General features: G+C 38.6%; 1 protein-coding gene across 6 annotated transcripts in view; it reads right to left on the bottom strand.

Moving 5' to 3' along the window:
* The window catches only part of SENP7 (SUMO specific peptidase 7), a 135,068-nt gene that overhangs the window by 63,740 nt on the left and 47,879 nt on the right, over nucleotides 1-23,449 (bottom strand). For 4 of the 6 annotated variants that reach the window (XM_066347761.1, XM_066347755.1, XM_066347754.1 and 1 more), the window contains one exon: nucleotides 13,447-13,641. The exons of the other annotated variants lie outside the window; for them this stretch is intronic. In XM_066347761.1, coding sequence (XP_066203858.1) covers nucleotides 13,447-13,641 — 195 coding nt within the window. The remainder of the gene's footprint in view (nucleotides 1-13,446; nucleotides 13,642-23,449) is intronic. 6 annotated transcript variants of the gene reach the window in all.

Genomic DNA, 23,449 nt, shown 5'->3' with positions numbered 1-23,449 from the left:
AAACTGAAGAAGAAGCAATACTTCCAAACACATTTTATATGGTCAACATAACCTTCACACCAAAACCTGGCAAGGACAACACAAAAAAAGAAAATTACGGACCAATATCTCTAATGAATATAGATGCTAAAATCCTAAACAAAATACTAGCAAATCGAATACAACACCACATTAAAAAAATAATTCATCATGATCAAGTGGGATTCATCCCAGAATCACAAGGATGCTTCAACATACATAAAACAGTCAACATAATACACCATATCAACAAAACAAAGAACAAAAACCATATGATCCTATCAATAGATATAGAAAAGGCATTCGATAAAATATACATCATTTTATGTTTAAAACACTCAACAAAATGGGTATAGAAGGAAAATATCTCAGCATAATAAAGGCCATTTATAACAAACCTTCAGCTAACATCATATTAAATGGCAAAAAACTGAAAACTTTTCCTTTAAAATCAGGAAGAAGTCAAGGTTGCCCACTCTCTCCACTCTTATTCAACGTAGTGCTGGAAGGTCTAGCCAGAACAATCAGACAAGAGAAAGAAATAAAAAGCATTCGTATTGGGAAAGAAGAAGTAAAGGTTTCACTTTTTGCAGATGATATCATTCTGTACATCGAAAACCCCAAAAACTCCACAAAAAGACAATTAGAAACAATAAACCAATACAGTAAAGTCACAGGATACAAAATTAATGTACAGAAGTCTACTGTTATCTTATATGCCAACAATAAAACTTCAGAAAATTAACTCAAAAAGATAATCCCTTTCACTGTTGCAACAAAATAATAAAATACCTAAAAATAAACATAACAAAGAATGTAAAAGACCTATATAATGAAAACTACAAAGCATTGTTAAGGGAAACTGAAAAAGATACAATGAAATGGAAAAATATTCCTTGTTCTTGGATAGGAAGAAATATAGTTAAAATGACCATATTACCCAAAGCAATACACAAATTTAATGCAATTCCCATAAAAATTCCAATGTCATTTTTTAAAGAAATGGAACAAATATCACTATTTTTATATGGAACTACAAAGAATCCAAATAGCCAAAGTAATCCTAAGGAAAAAGAATGAAGCTGGGGGCATTACAATACCTGACTTCAAATTATATTATAGAGCCATGATAATCAAAACAGCATGGCTTTGGCAGAAAAATAGACACTTCAACCAATGGAACAGAATAGAGAGCCCAGAAATAAAACCATGTATATTTGGTCAAATCATCTTTGATAAAGGAGCCAAAAGCACACGATGGAGAAAAGAAAGCCTCTTCAACAAATAAATGGTGCTGGGAAAACTGGAGAGCCACATGCAAAAGAATGAAACATGACTACAGTTTGCCCCTTTGTAACAAAATTAATTCAAAATGGATCAAAGACCTAATATAACATCTGAAACTATACATCACATAAAAGAAAACATAAGTACTAAACTCATGGACCTTGGCCATAAAGAACATTTTATGAATTTGACTCCAAAGGCAAGGGAAGTGAAGGCAAAGATAAATGAACGGGACTACATCAGACTAAGAAGCTTTTGCACAGCAAAAGAAACAGCCAACTAAATGGGAGATGATATTTTCAAACAACAGCTCAGATAAGGGCCTAATATCCAAAATATACAAAGAAATCACAAAACTCAACAACAAAAAAGCAAACAATACAATAAAAAAATAGGAAGAGGACATGAACAGACACACCCAGGAAGAAATACAAATGGCCAATACATATATGAAAAGATGCCCATCTTCACTAACTATTAGAGAAATGCAAATCAAAACTAAAATGAGATACCACCTCACACCTGTTAGATTAGCTATTATCAACAAGACAGGTAACAAGTGTTGGAGAGGCTGTGGAGGAAAAGTAACCCTCATTTACTGTTGGTGGGAATGTAAAGTAGTACAACCATTATCGAAGAAAGTATGGTGGTTCCTCAAAAAATTAAGAATAGAACTATCATATGACCCAGCAATCCTTTTACTGGGTATATACCCCCAAAACTCAAAAACACTGGTATATAAAGACACATGCAGCCCTGTGTTCATCACAGCATTGTTCACAGTGGCCAAGACATGGAAACAACCAAAAAGCCCTTCAATAGATGTCTGAATAAAGAACATGTGGTACATATATACCAGGGGTAGTCAACCTTTTTATACCTACTGCCCACTTGTGTATCTCTGTTAGTAGTAAAATTTTCTAACCGTCCATCAGTTCCACAGTAATAGTGATTTATAAAGTAGGGAAGTAACTTAACTTTATAAAATTTATAAAGCAGAGTTACAGCAAGTTAAAGCATATAATAATAATTACTTACCAAGTACTTTATGTCAGATTTTTGCTAAGTTTGGCAGAATAAATATTTATAAACCAACTTACTATAATTAAATCTATCTTTTTATTTATACTTTGGTTGCTCTACTACTGCCCACCATGAAAGCTGGAACGCCCACTGGTGGGCGATAGGGACCAGGTTGACTACCACTGATATATACTATGAAATACTACTCAGTCATAAGAAATGATGACATCAAATCATTTACAACAACATAAGATAAGAAGTGTTTTATTCTCTTCAATTTTTGGAAGAGTTTGGAAAGCCATAAGTCTGGTGAATTATACCAAAATCTTCCAAAAATTTAAGAGAATAAAACAGTTCCTATCTTATTCTATGAGGCCAATATTTCTCTGATACCAAAACCAGACAATGACACAAAAAATGATACAGACTAATACCCCTTATGAACAGTGATGCAACAATTCTAAACAAAATACTCCCAACAAAATGCAACAGCTCAATGTGGCTATCTTTATTATATGCAGCTTAAGTATCTGTTTGTCGCCGATAGCTTATTGGTTGCTTGCGTAACTGTACTAGCCAATGGGGTGAAGTTGCCACGGCTGAATGCAAATTGAGCAGGTCAGGGGGAAGGTGAACATTTGTTTGCATTGGCAATCATCTGTTTTACATAAAAACTACGTCTTAAAGTAATTTCTTTTAAGAATGCCTCCTAGAAAATACAGCACTGAAGAGGAGAGAAAAGGAGCTAAAGCTGCACAAAATCGGCTTTCTTGACAAAAAGAAACCACTGAGCAGAGAAAGACAAGGCTTGCTTCAGTCGCAGAGCAAATGCGTCTTTCTCGGCAAAATGAGACTGATGAGCATAGAGAAACAAGGCTTGCCTCAGATGCCAGTGGTTTCCTTCATTGCACTCTACTTTAAGCAATTAAGCAAGTAGAAGGGGGAAACCCCATGGGGCACTAAGCAAAGGAGCGTCCTCGCCGCCTGCCCTGGGTAATTCAGTTTGAATTAGCAGACACCTTTGCACAAATCATTTTAATTACAATTTATAATATCTAGAACAATGGTCATTTCGTATGACCGCCGGGCTTTCTAGTACAGTATAACCAGATGGATTTATTCTTAGAATGCAAGGATAGTTCAACATTCAATATGCCTGACCAGGCAGTGGCAGAGTGAATAGAACATCAGCCTGGGATGCTAAAGACCCAGGTTCGAAACCCTGAGGTCGTCAGCTTGAGTGCAGGGTTGCCAGCTTAACCATGGGATCATAGACATGATCCCAGGGTCAATGGCTTGAGCCCAAAGGTCACTAGCATGAAGACCAAGGTCAATAGCTTGAGCCCAAGGTCACTGGCTTGAGCAAGGGGTCACTGGCTCAGCTGAAGCATCCCCGTCAGGGCACATATGAGAAAGCAATCAATGAACAACTAAGGTGTCACAACTATGAGTTGGTGCTTCTCATCTCCCTCCCTTCTGGTCTCTCGCTCTCTTTCAAAAAAAGATTATTTAGAATCAAAGGACAGATAATGAGCTTTCTCCACAAAAAAAAAGCTAAAGGAGTTTACCACCACCAAACCAGTATTACAGGAAATATTAAACAAATTTCTTTAAGAAGGGAAAAGAAAGTAAAAAACATGAATAAAACCATAACTACGTACATCAATAATTACTTTAAATGTAATGGATTAAATGCTCCAAACATAAGACACAGGGTGGTTGAACAGATAAGAAAACAACATCCTGCCCTGGTCGGTTGGCTCAGTGGTAGAGCATTGGCCCAGCATGTGGATGTCCCCAGTTCGATTCTCAGTCAGGGCACACAGGAGAAGCGATCTTATGCTCTCCACCCTTCCTCCTCCCCTTTTTGTCTCATGCACTTTTCCCTTCCCATAGCCATGGCTCAATTGAGCGAGTTGGCCCCAGGCACTGAGGATCACTCTGTAGCCTCTGCCTCAGGTGCTAAAAATAGCTCAGTTGCCTATCAACGGAGCAACAGCCCCAGATGGGCAGAGCATTGCACATAGAAAGCTTGCTGGGTAGATCCAGCAGGAGCACATTCAGGAGTTTGTGTCTCTGCCTCCCCTCTCTCACTTAATTTAAAAAAAAAAATCTCTACATAGGTTGCCTAAAAGAGACCCACTTCAGATCAAAAAAAATCACACAGACTGAAAGGAAAGGGTTGGGAAAAGATATTTCAAATAAATATAAACTTTAAAAAAGGCTGGGGTAGCAATACTTACATCAGACAAAATAGACTTCAAAATGAAGGTTAATACAAAGAAGTATCCAGCAATTCCACTTCTGGATATTTATTCAAAGAAACCTAAAACACTAATTTAAAAAGATATGTACACCCCCTATGTTCATTGTGCCATCATTTACAATGGCCAATATAAAGGCAACCTCACTGTCCATGGATGGATAAATGGATAAAGAGGAAACAGTACACACACACACACATACACACACACACACACACACACACACACAAATGGAATAATACTCGGCCACAATAAAGAACAAAATTTTGCCATATGCAACAACACGGATGAACCCAGAAGGTATTATGTTAAGTGAAATAAGTCAGAGAAAGATAAATACCATATGATTTCACTTATATGTAGAATCTAAAAAAAAAAACCAAATAGGCACGCTCTCCTTCCCAGAAACATGCCCATGCCTTTCCCTTCCCCGTCTTTACCCACCAGCATGCATCTCCTGAACTCTAAAGCACTCCATGAGACTTGCAACCAGGGCAGCAATGGGCAGTGGCAGCTTATCCTGGGCTAACCCTCTGAACCTGTCCCCAAGGCCCCCTTTTCTCGGACTCTCCAGGGAGCTAACAACAGCCCCTCCTTGGCTTACTTCTTTCCCATAACATTCCTAGAGAGCCAAAACAGCCTCGCCTAATACCTCTCCTGTTGTTTCTTCTACCCTTAGCCCTTCCTTGTTTCACTGTTCCTAGCTTTACTAAATAAACATAGTCTCAAAATTTTTTTTAAAAAAAAATTTTTTTAAATAACAGAAACAAACTCATAGATCCAGAGAACATTTTGATGGTTGCCAAATATGGTGGGGAATGGGGGGGAAAGGTAAAAAGGGAGAAGGAATTAAGATGTACAAATTACCAGTGATAAAACAGTAATGGTGATGTAAAATACAGCATAGGGAACACAGGAAATAATATTTTAATAATTATGTATGGTTTCAGATGGGTACTAGACTAATGGTGATCACATTGTAAGTTATAAAATTGTCTAATCATTATGTCATATACCTGAAACTAATATAATATTGCATGTCAAGCCTGACTAGGTGGTGGCACAGTGGATAGAGCATCGACCTGGAATGCTGAGGACCAAGGTTTGAAACCCTGAGGTTGCCAGCTTAAGTGTGGGCTCATTCAGCTTGAGCACAGGCTCACCAGCTAAAATGCGGAGTCACCACCTTGAGCGTGGGGTCACTGGCTTGAGCCCAAAGGTACCTGGTTTGAAATTCAAGGTCATTGGCTTGAGCCCAAGGTCACTGGCTTAGGCAAGAGGTCACTGGCTCAGCTGGAGTCCTTCAATCAAGGTACATATGAGAGAGTAATCAATGAACAACTAAGGTGCTGTAACTATGATTTGATGCTTCTCATCTCCCTTCCTGTCTGTCTGTCTCTCTTTCTCTCATTCTCTCTCTCACTGCTAAAAAAGAAAAAGTATTGTATATCAACTGTAATTGGAAAATTAAAAATTACTTTAAAAAAAGAAAGAAAAACTATCCTTACATTCATATAGAGACTTAAGGGAGCCAATGGTCTCATACTTGCTGATTTCTCAACCTAGTACAAAGCTATAATAAACCAGCATGGTACTGGCATAAAAACAGACATATAGACCAATGGAATAAAGAGCCTAGAAATAAACCCTATATGGCCAAATGATTTTCTACATAGGTGCCAAGACAATTCAACTGAGAAAGGACAGCTTTCTCAGAAAATGATGCTGGGAAAATTGGATCTCCGCATGCAAAAGAATCAAGTTTTGGGCCCTCACTAACACTATATACAAAAGTTCACTCAAAATGGATCAAAGGCCCTGGCCGGTTGGCTCAGTGGTAGAGCGTCGGCCTGGCGTGCAGGAGTCCTGGGTTCGATTCCCGGCCAGGGCACACAGAAGCGCCCATCTGCTTCTCTACCCCTCCCCCTCTTTCCTCTCTGTCTCTTCCCCTCCCGCAGGCGAGGCTCCACTGGAGCAAAGTTAGCCTGGGTGCTGAGGATGGCTCCATGGCCTCTGCCTCAGGTGCTAGAATGGCTCTGGTCACAACAGAGCAACACCCCAGATGGGCAGAACATCGCCCCCTGGTGGGCATACCGGGTGGATCCCGGTCGGGCACATGCGGGAGTCTGTCTGACTGCCTCCCCGTTTCCAATTTCAGAAAAATACAAAAAAAAAAAATGGATCTAAAACCTAAATGCAAGAGCTAAAGCTTTAAAACTCTTAGAACAGAGGAAAATCTTTGACACTAAGTTTGGCAATAATTTCTTGGATATAACACCAAAGGCATAGTAAACCTCAGGAAAAAAAAAAAGACAAATTGGAATTTGTTGAAATTAAAACTTCTGTATATCAAAGGTCAATATCAATAGAAAAAAAGCAACCCACAAGTAGGAGAAAATATTTGCAGTTTTATTTTTGATAATTTATAAATATTCCCAATATATACAGAACTCCTAAATATATAAACAATAAAAAAAAAAGATCTGATTCATCAATGGGCAAAGAATGTAAACAGCCATTTCTTCAAAGATATATGAATGGCCAAATAAGCAAATGAGAAGATGTTCAACATTATTGGGGAAATCCACATCAAAAACATAATTAGATACCACTTCACATCTATTAAGATACTTTTATGCAAAAACAGGAAACAAGTGTGGACAAGGATGTGGAGTAAAAGGAGCTCTTGGGCACTGTTGGTAGCGTTGTAAAGGGTGCAGCTGCTATGGAAAACAGTATAGCAGTTCCTCCAAAAATTAATAATAAAATTACCACATGATCCAGCAATTCCACTTTGGTGTATACATCCAAAAGAACTGAAAGAAGAGACACAAATGCTTGTACACCAATGTTCATAACAATGTTATTCACAATAGCCAAAAAGTGGAAAGAACCTAAGTATCCATAGACAAACAGACTACAGAAATGCAAAATAGAATCAGAACTTCAGTTAGAAAAGTAATCTTCAGACTGTTGTTCTGGATCTGATACCTCATATAAATCATCATAAATTAAAACAATAGTTATGACCGCATTACCAGAGGTGGTGCTGTGCCGTCAACCTAAAATGCTAAGACTGCCAGTTCGAAACACCAAGGTCACTGGCCTTGAGTATGGGCTCATCAGTGCAGGGTCACTGGCTTGAGCAGGGGATTAGCCAGTCAATCACAAAAGCTCATCAGCTTGAGCCCAAAGGTCACTGGCATAAAAAGCCCATGATCACTGGCTTGAGCAAGGGGACACTGGCTCAGCCCTGGTCAAGGCACGTACAGGAAGCAATGTACAGCTGAAGTGAAAGCAACTATGAGTTGATGTTTCTCACCCTCTCCCTTCCTCTCTCTTTCTCTCTCTCTCAAAAAAAAAAAAAAAATAGTTGACTGACCTATTCCTATACCTGGGGTTTAGGAGGTCTTTCCAAGGATGAACCAAAACACAGGTAGTCAAACACTAACAGATTTTACAAGATAAAAATTTAATTTCTATACTAAGAAGGTACTACAAAGTAAAACGAGACATAGGAAACTTGAAAAAAAAAATGCAACACATATAATGAAGAGTTAATACCTTTTTTTTTTTTTTTTTCCTGAAGTTGGAAACGGGGAGGCAGTCAGACAGACTCCCGCATGCGCCCTACCGGGATCCACCTGGCACGCCCACCAGGGGGCGATGCTCTGCCCATCCGGGTGTCGCTCTGTCACGACCAGAGCCACGCTAGCGCCTGGGGCAGAGGCCAAGGAGCCATCCCCAGTGCCCGGGCCATCTTTTGCTCCAATGGAGCCTTGGCTGCGGGAGAGGGAGAGAGAGACAGAGAGGAAGGAGAGGGGGAGGGGTGGAGAAGCAGATAGGCGCCTCTCCTGTGTGCCCTGGCCGGGAATCGAACCCGGGACTTCCGCACGCCAGGCCGACGCTCTACCACTGAGCCAACTGGCCAGGGCCTAAGAGTTAATACCTTTAATAAAAATTCTTACAAATCAGTAAGAAATAGATGGAACATCCCAATACAATGAAAACTAAAGAGAAAATTCATAATACTAAATCCATCTTCACTAAAAATAAAAAATTGAAATGAAAAAATATTTATTTTTGCCAACAGGTTGTCAAAAAATTTTTAATAACACCTAATTCTCGTTAAAATACAAGAAAATCACACTATAAGAATTTCTAGGAAAAAAATACACAGACATAGCTATACTCTTTTTTTTTCTGAATGCTTCACAGATTTATTAATGGTCACATCATGTCAATTTTTACATATTCAATGTTTGTATAAATTTATATATCTACAAAAATCTTGTTGGTGTGAATATTATTATTCACAAAGTAATTATTTGAGTAAAATTCAAAATATTGTTAAGACATTTTTTGCTTTTCAAATGTGAGATATTTGAACAGGGCTGTATCAAATGCCTATGCTTTTCCCTGTGCCCCTTTAAGTAAACCTCCATACATATCAGTTTTTTCCTCTGTCAAATAATGGTAGCCTATCAAATTGACATAGCTATAATCTTAACTGTAGCTGAGCTATACAGACAATGTCACCCCAAAAAACTTAATCTTAAAAAGCTTTAGATTTTTTTTCCTACATAGTTCCATTCAGGTTGTCAGAGTCAGTAACAACAGTCCCGAACACTAAAGACAGGCTAAGGATAAAGGAACATTTTTAGCTTTTATATAACATTTTTCCACACGCATCATCAAGGGAACAAGTTATAAGTTTTCAGAAGAAACCTCCCCAATTTTCATGGTCATAGTCCCCATTATTCAACCCACCAGTTTTTAGTTGATACTTGACATTACTGTATTTTTCGCTCTATAAGATGCACTTTCCTCCCCCCCCAAAAGTGGAGGGGAAAACTTCCATGCGTCTTATGGAGCGAAAAATACAGTACTTTATTAAATATTTTAACACACTATTTGGTTCAGAATTTTTTTTTCTTATGTTCCTCCTTAAATCCCCAGATGCATCTTATGGAGTGAAAAATACAATAGATCTTTTGTAACAAGAATTGGTATATTATTAATAGCAATCTCTATATAATAACAATAATATCAGAACATCATGTCTCCTGAGAAGATCTAAATAATTTTAAGTTACTCTTCCTGATTTTGAGATAGGCAGGCTGAGATGAGGTTAGTTACAAAAGTCTCATTCTCAAGCCAACCTTGTGCTCATACTGTATTTCATTTCTAATGAGGCACATCAACTGAAGTGATGGTATGACCATACTTAAAATTTATTTCCATGGGGCACTCTTAATTCTCCACAAAATCACTCACTCTAAGGGAGGAGAGAACTAATCATTTAAGGAATGCAGCCTGACCAGGTGGTGGCACAGTGGATAGAGCATCGGACTGGGACACAGAGGATCCAGGTTCAAGACCCTGAGGTTTCCAGCTTGAGCAAGGGGTCACTCACTCTGCTGTAGCCCCCCACGCCCATCAAGGCACATATGAGAAAGCAATCAATGAACAACTAAGGTGCCACAACGAAGAATTGATGCTTCTCATCTCTCTCTCTTCCTGTCTGTCTGTCCCTATCTGTCCCTCTCTCTGACTCTCTCTGTCTCTGTCACAAAAAAAAGAGAAGGAATGCAGTACTCCTCCTTACCCAAAAGGTAATACAAGTATGGCTGTAACAATTGCCTTAGCAGCACCGGTAATATCAACAGAGGTAGAAACAATCTCAGAATAAAACACTGGCATCCCAACATAGATGATTTCAGTAGCATCAACTACAACCCTTTAATGGCATGTTTGATATCAGTAGTGACAGGATGGAGAAAAATGACTATCATTTATTAATCACATACTAAGTTACAGGCATAATATTCAGACTTTACATAGCTTATCTCCTTAAATCTGTAAGGTAATTCTGTAAGTGAGCATTATTATCCCCTTTTTAAAGACAGAATAAGTAACTTGCCCAAGATAAGTCAGTGTATTAGGAGTACTGCTAAGATCTAAATCCAGGTGTCTGTCTCCATACCATTCCAAATGTAAGAATTAACCACCAACAGGATAAATTTTCACAGCCCACATAAAATGCCACCTGGAAATTTCCTAATGTGAACTTTGAGAAAGAATATATCTGCCAAGAAGAACCCTTATGATTAACTGGGCACAAATTCATAACTAGAGTCCAGCAGCCATTGTGACAGAAGCCTCTCGTGCATGCTGCATTTCAGGAAAAAGCTACAGACTGAACCTTTAGCTTCCTGCACTGTGCTCCTGCCATCTGAATCAACCCTTATAAAGAAGGTCCTGGTAACATCTTGCAATCAATGGACTGAGATCTGCCCCCCTGCAAACAGAACTGCATAGCAACATCTCCATTTGCACCTACATTGACCAGTCAGAGCTGCTCCACAACAACCAATCCAACCGATCAGGACCACGTCACTTGGATGAATCAGAACTTTGCTATTTGGATTTCTCATTTGCATAAAAATGGACCAACTGGGAACCAGAAGGCAAACTTTGTAAAAGGTTTACTTTTGGTTTCAAAGGGAGGCTGCCTTTCCCATGCTTATAAATTGTTCACTATTCCCCAGTTTGCAAATTGTTTGCATGAATCAAGTCTCTCCTCTTTCCACATTCCATAATGGGGACTCCTATCAACATTAGCTGGCTGGCACCAAACTTTTGTTGACCATAACTATTCAGAAAGAACTTGAAGAGAACTAGAATTCTTATTGAATATGTTTTAGGAACAGCCAGAAATTTTAGACCTATTATTATTAAACCTTAGTCTCCGATTGGTAAAAAGCCTGAAAATTACATATTTAATATGATAGTTTCACAGAATCCTCACAATTAGTGTTATTTTTCATAACAGTATAAATGTACAGTGATGTCTTTGAATTCCATGGTAACAGTACATCTTACATAAGCCTTCGGTAATAACAATTTTATTTATATATTTTACGTGCACAAAGAATTCTCACATGTGAAAGTTAAAAGAGATAATAAACAATTTTGCAAAGTAAATAGTCATTCAAAATTACTTGTTTTTACAACTCAAGAAACCAAAGCTCAAGGTTAAATGACATAAACTTTAACCCTAATGCACAAAATTTAAAATATATTGAGCTAACCACTGGGTATAAAGGCAAATAAGACATAATAGCTCTCCTTAAGGAGCTCATGGTCGAATAGAGAAGGCAGAAATGATCGCCTATAAAGCAAAATGATAAGTGCCCTTCTAATAATCTCTAATTATACATTAAATTTATTAGTAAATATATAATGCCACTGAAGCTCATTTTTTGTTCAGCAAAAAAAAGAGACATAATAAAATATAAAGTCCTGGCTGGATAGCTTGGTTGGTTAGACCATCGTCCCGAAGCACAAAGGTTGCTGGTTCCATTCCCAGTCAGAGCACATACAGGAATGGCTCCCACGTTTCTGTCTTTCTCACTCTCCCTTCTTCTTACATTAAAATCAATAAATAAAATTTTTTTTAAAATGTTTTTCAGCCCTGGCCGGTTGGCTCAGCAGTAGAGCTCCAGCCCAGGTTTGATTCCTGGTCAGGGCACACAGGAGAAGTAGCCATCTGTTTCTCCACCCCTCCCCTGCCCCCCCCCTCTTTTCCCCTCCCACAACCATGGCTCAAATGGTTCCAGCAAAATTGTTCCCCTGGCTGAGGATGGCTCCATGGTCTCCCCTAAAATAGCTCAGTTGCCAAGCAACAGAGCAGCGGCCTAGACAGACAGAGCATAGCCTGGTAGAGGGCTTGCCAGGTGGATCCTGAGTCCCGCGCATGTGAGAATCTGTCTCTGCCTCCCCGCCTCTCACTTAATTTTAAAAAAGTTTTTTTCAATAAAATAAATAAGATGTAAGGTTAAAATTGCCATTTTTAATTCACTAGGTAGAACCTAGGTGAAAACATAAAACAGGAGAAAAAAATCATAAAACTTTTAAGTTCATGAGAAATACTTTATAAGAATAAAATGTGTTAGAAATGTGAGAAATGTGTTACAGGTCTTTAAAGATGCAACTATAAATACTCTTTAATGTAATTAGGCTTCTAAGAGAAATACAAACAGAAGTTACCTTTGGATGGTTGGGGGGGCAAGGTGGAGAACCAAGACTAAATCAATACATTTTTCACTCAAAACGAAATTATTTATTGTACTGGCCAAAAGCAGAAAAGTTAAAAAGAGAAGTTCATAATAAAATGAAAGTTAAAAGATCTATTAGTACTTACTGACACCCCCCTCAGTTTTTCCACAGCTTCTTTCTTATTCACAATCCCCACTCTTTTACAACTGAAAAGCAACTTAAATTCCCATCTCCTTTACTGGCACAGTAAGCCACATTTATTAATGGGATTCAGCTATCTCAAACCATTTTTGAGAAGTGCACTCAGCCACTCGGTAAATATTTACTAAACACTAAGTGCCAGGTACAGTTCTAAAATCTGGATATAAAAACAGTAAATAAGACAAGAGGGAAGGATAGATGGGTGGACAGAGAGATGGCCCACCAGCCAGATGCATGAATAGGACAAAGAAGGAGAAGGCATAGACAGATGTCAGGGGAATAGATTTCAATTATACCAGAAAAATTAACTGAAAGACTGAAATAGACAACTAAGTTTTCAATAAGAGTCTGCATCCATTTTCCCAAAAGACAAGTGGAGTGAGTGACTACTGATTTCTGAAACTGATTAACAGCCATGTATTGACTATTGTTTCCAACACCCATTCCAGCCACCAGGGGAGAAAAGTCATACTAGCTATCAGAGCACATCTGCCTCGTACATAGTAATAACATATCTGTGGGGGAAGAACAGAGGAGGGCTCATGAAAATAAGTATAATATTCATGTTGAGTAAAGTTAACACTAAACATACCTTTCAGGTAAAAAGAAGCTCTTGTGAGGATTTAGATTTTGACAAGATTCTAGGCTGCCATCAGATGATGAAGAAAGCTGCTCTGATTGCAAGTTGTCTGCATCACCCAAAGTGGCCTCAGTTACAGGAGAGGTCTTTATGTATTTTCTTCCTAACTCCGTTCCCAGGACATTCGTCAATGTAACTCTGGGTATCCTGTCACACAAAATAACAAACACTGTACTGTACTGAAGTCTGCAGAAAAAATATATTCTAGGAAGTTGAATTTTCAAACATTTTCATCTTAGCACAAATGAGCTGTAAGAACTATACCACCCTACAAATCAACCTGTATATACTCAAAATTTTGGATGAACGCACTTTTTGTTTCTAGAAATACTGTGTCTTATTAATTGGTATAGATTAGCCTACCACTACAACATCTTTAAGTGTCATAATGACTGCTATTGGGATACTTAAAATTTGAAACAGTTTTTCTTAAAAAATGCCTTTTTCTTTTTCTAGTGATTATTAAAAACACAGATGACTATAAACCACTTCAAGAAATCATTATTCTTCTCATTCAGCATGAAGGTCTTTAATACGTAATTATATATGTGTAATTGGCAAATGACAAATGCTAAATCCAACAAGACATCATTCAGGTTGCAACAATGGTGATGACAGATTTCATGAATAAAAGAGCACATATACTGATGGTAATATATATATGGTTTATAAAACAGAATCAGAGAGTTGATAAATGTTTAGAAAATTAAAGGTATTTTTAAAGCTCCAAGCCTTTTAAATTGGCAGGGTTCATATCAAATGCACAATGTAAGCCTGGTGTCTTCTTAAACAGAAGAGGATAGTACTGTATAATCTTTTCTTGGTTAGCCAGTTATAGTATGAAAATGAATGTACTTTGCCACACTACAATGATGCGCTCAAGGCTGCTATTTGGCTTTGAACTGACCAGTCTAAGCCAAATTATTATAATTTTTTAGTTTCTTTTACTGCATTTTTTAAGTTTTCATATCCTCGTTATCAATATGTCATTAGCAGCACTTTACTGACTCTTTGTGCAAGACAACAGATTAATACTTAGAAAGGTTAAAGCACTTTTAGACAAAAACTGTGAGCTCCCTTATGCTTTATTATATTTGCTATAGTACTTATAGAAGTACTCTATTTTTACTACATAGAGGCACTATGTTCTTTTCACTATGTTCCAGACACCATAGAATTTCAGGTCTTAGAAGAACTTTAAAATAATTTAGTTCTCTCTTTATTTTAAACATTAAGAACTCAAAGCTCAGAAAAGTTAAATGCTTGCCCATGTATTAAGTAGTAGAAGAATCTAGCCCTATTATGTTTCATTTTTAATTTTATTCCATTATACTATAACCTCAATCCTAACATACCAAAGGATCCAGATAACTAAGCTTTTCTATCAATTGTTCAAGAAACCTTTAAAAATATCTACTTCTAGCACAACAACCACAAATATATACATTGTAATAATTAAGTAGTATGTATGATCTAAAAACAAAGGCATAGCAGGGCGGGGCAAAAGTAGGTCTACAGTTGTAAATCCACAAAACACAGAGTTAAAAAGCTATTGCAATAATCATAACCTGTACACATATCTTTTTCCATATGAACAACTGTAAGCCTGATTTTGTCCATCCTGTAAAACTTCCTGAACTCAGGGTTTAAGTGAAAGAAAGAAGTGAAAGGAAGTCTGTTATCTTCTACAACCACTAGGTGTGAGGAGGGAAGGGCAGAGATATTTTTCTACCTCCTCGCATAATTTAAATCTCTAAGGATTCTAATTATTATTGTCTGCTTTGTATATCTGATGCCTGACAGAACCCTCCTTAAACTCCTGGATTAGAAATGGGAGTAGGGACAATGCAGGACACCAATATGGAGTCTCAAGTTTGCTTTTATCTGACCTTACATTAGAAATTGTTATGAAATGAATCATTAAAGAAAACTCAACAGTGGTTCTCAACAGTTTACAAAAAATACAGGAATACTAGCAGAAAAATATTTACGCATGTTAGAATTATTCTTTTCTAGATAAATATTATAGTCAAAATAAAATTATACTTCAAGAAAGGAGAGAATCTGACATACTCAATTGGTCATTCATTTTAAGAATTATAACTTTATGGTCCCCTATCATTATCAAATTCCAAAATGTGTCTCATAAAAATACTCAGAAACTGCCTGACCAGGTGGTGGCGCAGTAGATAGAGCATCAGACTGGGACATGGAGGACCCAGGTTCGAGACTCCAAGGTCACCAGCTTGAGCACAGGATCATATGGTTTGAGCAACACTCACCAGCTTGACCCCAAGGTCGCTGGCTTGAGCAAGAGGTCACTCAGTCTGCTGTAGTTCCCTGGTCAAGGCACATATGAGAAAGCAATCAATGAACAACTAAGGTGCTGCAACGAAGAATTGATGCTTCTCATCTCTCTCCCTTACTGTCTGTCTGTCCCTATCTGTCCCTTTCTCTGACTCTCTGTCACAAAAAAAATAAAAATAAAAACTCAGAAACTATAATATTTAAATAGAGAAAAAATTGGGGGCATATAATAAAACACATCAAAGAATGTCAGCTATTTCTCTGGCAGGATAGCTCAGTTGGTTAGAGCTTCATACCGAAACACAGAAGTTGCCAGTTCAATCCCCAGTCAGGGCACATAGAGGAATCACCCAATGAATGCATAAATAAATGGAACAATAAATCAATGTTTTTCCCTCTCTACCTTCCTCTCTCTAAAATTAATAAATAATTTTTTTAATTTAAAAAAGAAATCTTGGCCCTGGGCGGCTGAGAAAGTGGATAGAGTGTCGGCCCGGCGTAGGGACATCCCAGGTTCAATTCCCAGTCAGGGCACACAAGAGGAGCAACCATCTGCTTCTCTTCACCTTCCTCTCCCTCTTCGCCTCTCGCAGCCAGTGGTTAGACTGGTTTAAGCGTTGGCCCCAGGCACTGAGGATGACTTGGTTGGTCCCAGAGGCAGCCTCAGGTGCTAAAAATAGTCAGTTGCTTCAAGCGTAGCCCCTGAAAGGGATTGCTTGGTGGATTCTAGTTGAGCAGCACGCAGAGTCTGTCTCACTATCTCCCTTCCTCTCATCTAAAAAAATAATAATAAAATAAAATAAAATAAAAATCTTTTGTTTTATTTTTTTGGCTTCTCCAGCTGGCTGGGACACACAGCTCACGGACACCACCAGGGATGCTGGTGGCTTGTTTATTTTCCACATGGCACAAGGCACATGGTTATGGGTGTCAGGAAGGCTTGCATGTTGCTTGGGTAGGAAAGAGCTGGGCACCCCAACTTCCTTTTTGGTATTTTGCTGTTTTGATAAAAAAAAGAACCCAACTGCTTCTGCGTGCTCCAGCCTGCCTAGTCTATGGGGTGCGGTGAGAAGAGAGAAGGGACAGGTGGGAGCGAAGATGGATGGATGGAGGGGCTCAACTGAGCTAGCGCCTCTGGAAGTCTGGTGGCTGGTGGTGGCCACTGAGGATGGGAGCCTGATGGTGGCTTTGCAGGGCTGGCTGCTTGTGCCTTCCTGAGCCAGGTCACAGGTGATCACGCTGCTGGAGGCCTGGAGAGATTCCGAGGGTTCTGGGGACTCCAACACGGTGGCCATGACGGGAGAGTGGGCATCCTGAAAAAGAAGCTCACCCACCAGTGACCTGGGTCTGCCTTGGGGAGTGCAGGGTGGTGGAGCACGGCTTCCCCAGGACACACGGCACCTCCCAGGGGCTGTTACTGGAAGTGGAACCCAGGCAGCACCGGTGGTCATCGTGGGTGACCACGAGGGAGCAGCTGGAGGGGATGGCTGCCACACTCTTGCTTGTGGACGTCAGCGCGCGATCATGGGTGGCGGGAATGAGGGTGCTATGCCACAGAGCCCATTTGCAGAGGAGACTGCAGGAGGCCGCTCCACAACCGAGACGTGCGGGACTAAATAAAAACCTTAAGGTGATAGAAATTCTGTAGTGTCCAAAAGTCTTTATTATACCACTATCTGGAATATGTACGTTTTTAAAACTTCCAACCATATGTAAATTTAAGAAAAAATGAATAGTTATAACTATACCATTTAGGAAAACTTCAAGAACATTAACTTTTCTTAATGAAATATGTTTATACTATCTCCATATTTCTCTAAAAATCTCTGGTGCCAATTGATTACAGCAGGAAAAAGATGTACCAACAGCCTCTCTCTTGCCTACTGATGAACATTTTTTGGTTTGTTTTGTTTTGTTTTTTAAATGCTGAACCTTTACTTTATATGCATCACTTCCCCACATCAGGAAAACTGTTTCCATACCAACAGCTTGAGCATCCTTTGAAAGTGAGGAAACATCACCAGGATGTCCACCAGCTATTCAGGCATCTACTCATGAGAGTCACCGTCAGCAGGTTAAGCCAGATGACTTCCTGGCCTGTGAGCTCTGTGATTTCAGGACATAGACATACATACGTACGTGCCCTTCTGACATTCTACTCCCTAGAACAACCAGTCAGTTTCATCTCTTTTGTACTTAACCACTAGGAAATGCTGGTGAAGATCAGAGACTCTGGAGTCACCCAGACTTGGGTGCAGGTCCAGCTCCACGTTTCAGAGACAGGCCCAGGAGGCCAGAGGGGACCTGCCCAGGAATGCGGAGTGAGTCAGGCAGCAGCACAGGAAGCAGGGTGCCTGGAGTCATCATGTTCTTCCCTAAAAGACTAAGCCCCTCTTCACGGATGCCAATATTTGTTGTCTGCACTGACTCTCACGTGGCACTCAACTCTTCCATATTTACCCAACCAATGGGCTAGCTGTCATATGGGTGCTTACTGCTGTTACTGATTTCATCTCCTTCAAATAGCTCATTGTTGACTTGACTCCTTTCTCCAAATCATCCGGGATCCTGGGACACTGTCAAGGGTGCTGCTCTGAAGGCAGGCAGTGCGCACTGCTGGGACTGTCATGGCAACTGGTATACCTAGGTGCTCAATCTGACAGTTCAGCCACAGTTTGTGAAGCAGGCAGGGCCAGCATGATTATCTATTGTTAACAGATTAACTGAGGGTTACTGGGGTGACTGCCAGTTACTCCCCTCTGAGCGCCTTAGTTTCTTCAGTACAGCTTAAAGTTTTTTCCAAGTCTAAAAGTCTATGCCTTTATAATTTGTCCAAGTTCACACAACTAGTTAGAAGCAAAGTCAGAACCAGGACAGAAGTTTCAGGGCTCCTATACCAGTGATCTTTGGAGCACTGATTTTATTAGTTTCCTAGGGCTACTTTCATATAAAGTCCCACACAGGATGGCTTAGAACAAGAGACATTTATTTTCTCACAGGCCTAAAGTCTAGGAGGTCAAACTCAAGGTGTTACCAGGGTCATGCTCTCTCTGCAACCACTGGGGACAATTTTGCCTCTTCCGATTTCTGGGAGCTCCAGGAGCTCTCTGGTTGGTGGCAGCATCACTGCCATTACAGCCATCTTTCTTACGTCTGTGTCCTCACCTGGTGCTCTCTCTGTACATCAGTGTCGAAATCTCCCACTTCTTAGAAGGACACCAGCCATTAGATTACAGCTCACCCCAATGATCTCATTTTAGCTTGATTACATCTGCAAAGACCCTATGTCCATTTGTAGTCAAATTCACAGGAACAGGGGTTAAAACGTTTGGGGGAACTCAATTTAATCCACAAAACTAGTAATTCCAAACCTTAAAAAAAAGACTCTCTTTTATTCTGCTCTTTTTCATGGGTTATCATTTTTTATTTTTCTGTTTTGAAACTAAATTTAATGGGATGACCTTGATCGATAAGAGTACATAGGTTTCCAGTGAACATCTCTATAGCAATTGAACTGTTGATTGTGTTGTGTGCTCATCGATCAAAGTCAAATCATTTTCCTTCACCATATATTTATACTGCATTTTATTGACCTTTAAAAAGAACCAGCTCTTTATTGTATTCATCTTTTTTATAGTTTTTTGTTCTCTATATCATTTAGTTCTCTAATTTTTACTATTTCCTTTCTTCTGCTGACTTTGGGTTGCCTTTGTTCTTGTTTTTCTAGAATTTTAACATGTGATGTTAAGTTGTTTACTTGGGACCTCTCTTGCTTCTTGAGATAAACCAGTAATGATATAAATTTCCCTCTTAATACTGCTTTTACTTAATACTTTTTTGTTTTTTTGATTCATTCCAAAAGTTTTGATATGTCGTGTTGTCATTCTCATTTGTCTGTGTATATCTTTTGATCGCTGTTTTTATTTCTTCTCTGACCCAGTCATTTTTTGGAAGTATATTTTAACTTCCACATTTTTGTGTGTTTCTTTACTTCCTTTTTGCAGTTGAATTCTAATTTTAAAGCCTTATAGTCAGAAAATATGCTTGGTATAATTTCAATCTTCTTGAATTTGTTGAGGTTAGTTTTGTGTCCCAACATATGGTCTATCTTTGAGCATGTTCCATGCACACTGGAAAAGAATATATAAACTGATGTTCTGGGATGAAATGTTCTGTAAATGTCTATTAGGGCCATTTGGTAGTGTATCATTTAAGGCTGATATTTCTATATTGATTTTCTGTTTGGATGATCTATCTAAAGCCATCAATTTAGTGTTGAGATCAACTATGAGTGCATTTTTGTATGTTTCTATTTTTAGATCAGTTAGTAGATGCCTTAAATATTTTGGAGCTCCCTTATTTGGTGCATATATATTAAGAAGTGTTATGTCTTCTTTTTTTTTTTCTTTACCAATTTTTTTTATTTTTTATTTTTTACAGAGACAGAGAGAGAGTCAGAGAGAGGGATAGACAGGGACGAAGAGATGAGAAGCATCGATCATTAGTTTTTCGTTGCACATTGCAACACCTGAGTTGTTCATTGATTGCTTTTCTCACATGTGCCTTGACCGTGGGCCTTCAGCAGACCGAGTAACCCCTTGCTTGAACCAGTGACCTTGGGCTCAAGCTGGTGAGCTTTTGCTCAAACCAGATGAGCCCGCGCTCAAGCTGGCGACCTCGGGGTCTTGAACCTGGGTCTTCCGCATCCCAGTCCGATGCTCTATCCACTGCGCCACAGCCTGGTCAGGCATGTCTTCTTGATATAGTGTCCCCTTTATCATTATGAAATATCCATCTTTGTCTCTTGTTACTTTTGTTGCCTTGAAGTCAGTATTGTCAGCTGTAAGTGTGACTACACCTGCTTTTCTTTGCTTGGAGGTTATTATTTGCTTGGAGAATCATTTTCCAGCCTTTCATTTTTGAGGCTAGTTTTGTCTCTACAGCTCAGATGCGTCTCCTGAAGGCAGCATATGATTGGATTTTGCTTTCTAATGCAATCTGCTACTTTGTGCCTCTTTATTGGTGAGTTCAATTTATTTACATTTAGGGTAATTATTGACATATGAGGATTTCCTAGAGCCATTTTATGTTTTGTTTTCTGGTAGCTCTGTGTCTCATTTGATTCTTTTCCTTTTATTTCTGTCAGTTGTTTTTGTTCAGTGGTATTCCATGCTTCTTCCTTCTATTTCTTCTTTTTTTAAGGTATGTATTTCAGTTTTGGTTTTTTCATGGTTGTTTACCATTAGGTTGTTGAGAAAGAATGATTCATACATACAAAAGTCCTTTCTCTTTTAAGTGCTTCTGTACTCCATCTCTTTTGCTACTTCAGACCTCTACCCTCTCCCCTCTTTATGTTTTTGTTATCACAGATTACTCTTGTTTATACAGTGGTACCTTGATACAGGAGCACTTTAAATCACGAGCAATTTGAGAGATAAGCAGTCACTCGCAGGATTTTTTGCTTTAAGTCACAAGTGGATATTTGAATCACGAGCTTCCACCTCCCTCTACTAGATGGCCTGCTGAATGTTCTGAAAGGGAGGAAGAAAGAAACTTCCATGGAAAGGATTTTGTTGAAATGGCCTCTAAGTGAAAGGAGGAAAGTGTGGCAAAAAAGCCAAAAGTCAGTGAAGAAAATGATGATTATTGGGCAAATGAGTATGTAAAATTTGTATTTTCTGAGTTTGCTCACTTTTATTGTTAAAAATGGTGCTGGGCAGCTGTCTGTGAAATTGCTAATTACCTTCCTGCTTGGGAAGGGCCATTGTTATGCTAATACCTCCTCCCCCTCCGCCAGCATCTTTGCCTGACCTTGAAGGCAAATACACTTCATAAACCAGTTTATTTCTTTACATTCTCTCTTATTATGCATATATATACTTGTTATTTATAAAATACATTTTCTTATTTAAAAGCATATAAAACAAGAAATTTGTGTGGCTTTGGGGGGTCAAAATGAATTAATTGCATTCCCACTAATTTAAATGGGGAAATTCTACTTGACACACGAGCAAATTGAGTCACAAGCTCGGCCATGAAACAAATTAAACTCATATGTCAAGGTACCACTGTATTGTAAACTTGTTGAAGCTTTTACTTGCAGTTTTGAGTTTTATTATTTGTATCCAGCAAATAACTCCCTTGAGTATTTCCTGCAGTGAGGCTTTTCTGTATGTCTGGAAAAGCGTTTATTTCTCCTATATATTTGAAGGACAACTTTGATGGATATAGTACTCTTAGCTGGTAATTTCTCTTTTAGTACTTTGATTGTTTGAGTCCACTCTCTTCTGGCTTGTAGAGTTTCTGCTGAGAAGTCTGATGATAACTTGATGGGCCTTTCTTTATATGTTAAGTCCTTTTCCCTTGCTGCCTTGAGAATTCTTTGTCATTTCTTTTTGACATTTTTTTAAAATGTGCATTGAAGAAGGCCTGTTTGGGTTGAGGTAACTAGGCATTTTTTTTTGCTTCTTAAATTTGAGGATCTAACTCTTTCCTTAGGCTTGGGAAGTTCTCAATTATTTATTTGAATAGGCTCTCCATTCTCTTCTCCCTCTCTTCATCTTCCAAAATACCCATTTTTCTTATATTGCTCTTTCTAATGAACCCAGATAATTCTCACAGAGTTCTCTTATTTTTTTTAAATTCTTGAGTCTCTTTCTTCTTCCCTCTATATCATCTCTAGTTGCCAGTCTTCAATATCAATGATTCTCTCCTCTATCTGGCTTGTGTATTGAGTTCTTCATCTCTGCTTTTAAAGTTTTAATCTCCTTGGTGAGGTATTTGTGGGGGGTTTTCTGAGCTCATTGAGTTGTCTATCAGCATTTTCTCTCATCTCACTGAGTATTTTCAGAACTTCAATTTTGAATTCTCTATAATTTAAATCCAAAGTTTCTATGTGATTTAGACAGCTTTCTGGAGATTTTTATTTTGTTTCTGAGCTGTGTCTCTTTCTTGGGTAGCCATGGTATTCCTTTTTTTCTGCTGTAGTCAATTTAGTGCACAAATCATTCAGACATGCCGGTGAGCCCAGCTGGAGTTCCTTCACTGAGTTATAGCTGTTCAAGTTGTTGAAATTTCAAGGGGAGAGATTAAGAGTATCTCTTGTGCCACCATTACTCTGACGTCCATGCTGGGTTCAAGATTTTTTAATAAATGTCTAGAAATTTCCTCCCAAGAAAAAAAAAAAGTAAAAGCACATATGGAAATAAAACCTACACTAAAATATGATTTATTTTTAAAAAAAACTTGTGCATTTCACATACTGCCTTTTTGATACTTCTAAAACTCTTGTCTGTCTCTCTGCCTCCCCTCTTTTCACTTAATAAAAAAAATCTTATTGGCACTCTACTTCATATTATATTGAAAATTCATGAACACATAATCTAAGTACTAACAATTTCTGGTGAGAAGAACTATTCTTTTGAGAGAATGGAACATTATACTGTTTAGCTCAGAAAATACAGAAATGAAATGAGGGGATTGATGAGACTGGCATTTGGAAGAAGCTTTTCAAAAGACTCGAAGGGATTGGGAGGGCCATTCTTTTACCTCCTTTACTTATCAGCACAGTAAGGGAAAAGTTCACCCATACTACACAGGAAAAACACTAGAAGCCAGAATGAGAGCAAACTGCTTCATAAATTACTGA

Source organism: Saccopteryx leptura, chromosome 8, assembly GCF_036850995.1.
Source record: "Saccopteryx leptura isolate mSacLep1 chromosome 8, mSacLep1_pri_phased_curated, whole genome shotgun sequence".
In the NCBI taxonomy this organism is placed as follows: Eukaryota; Metazoa; Chordata; class Mammalia; order Chiroptera; family Emballonuridae; genus Saccopteryx; species Saccopteryx leptura.
This window is presented reverse-complemented; position numbering and strand designations above follow the sequence as displayed.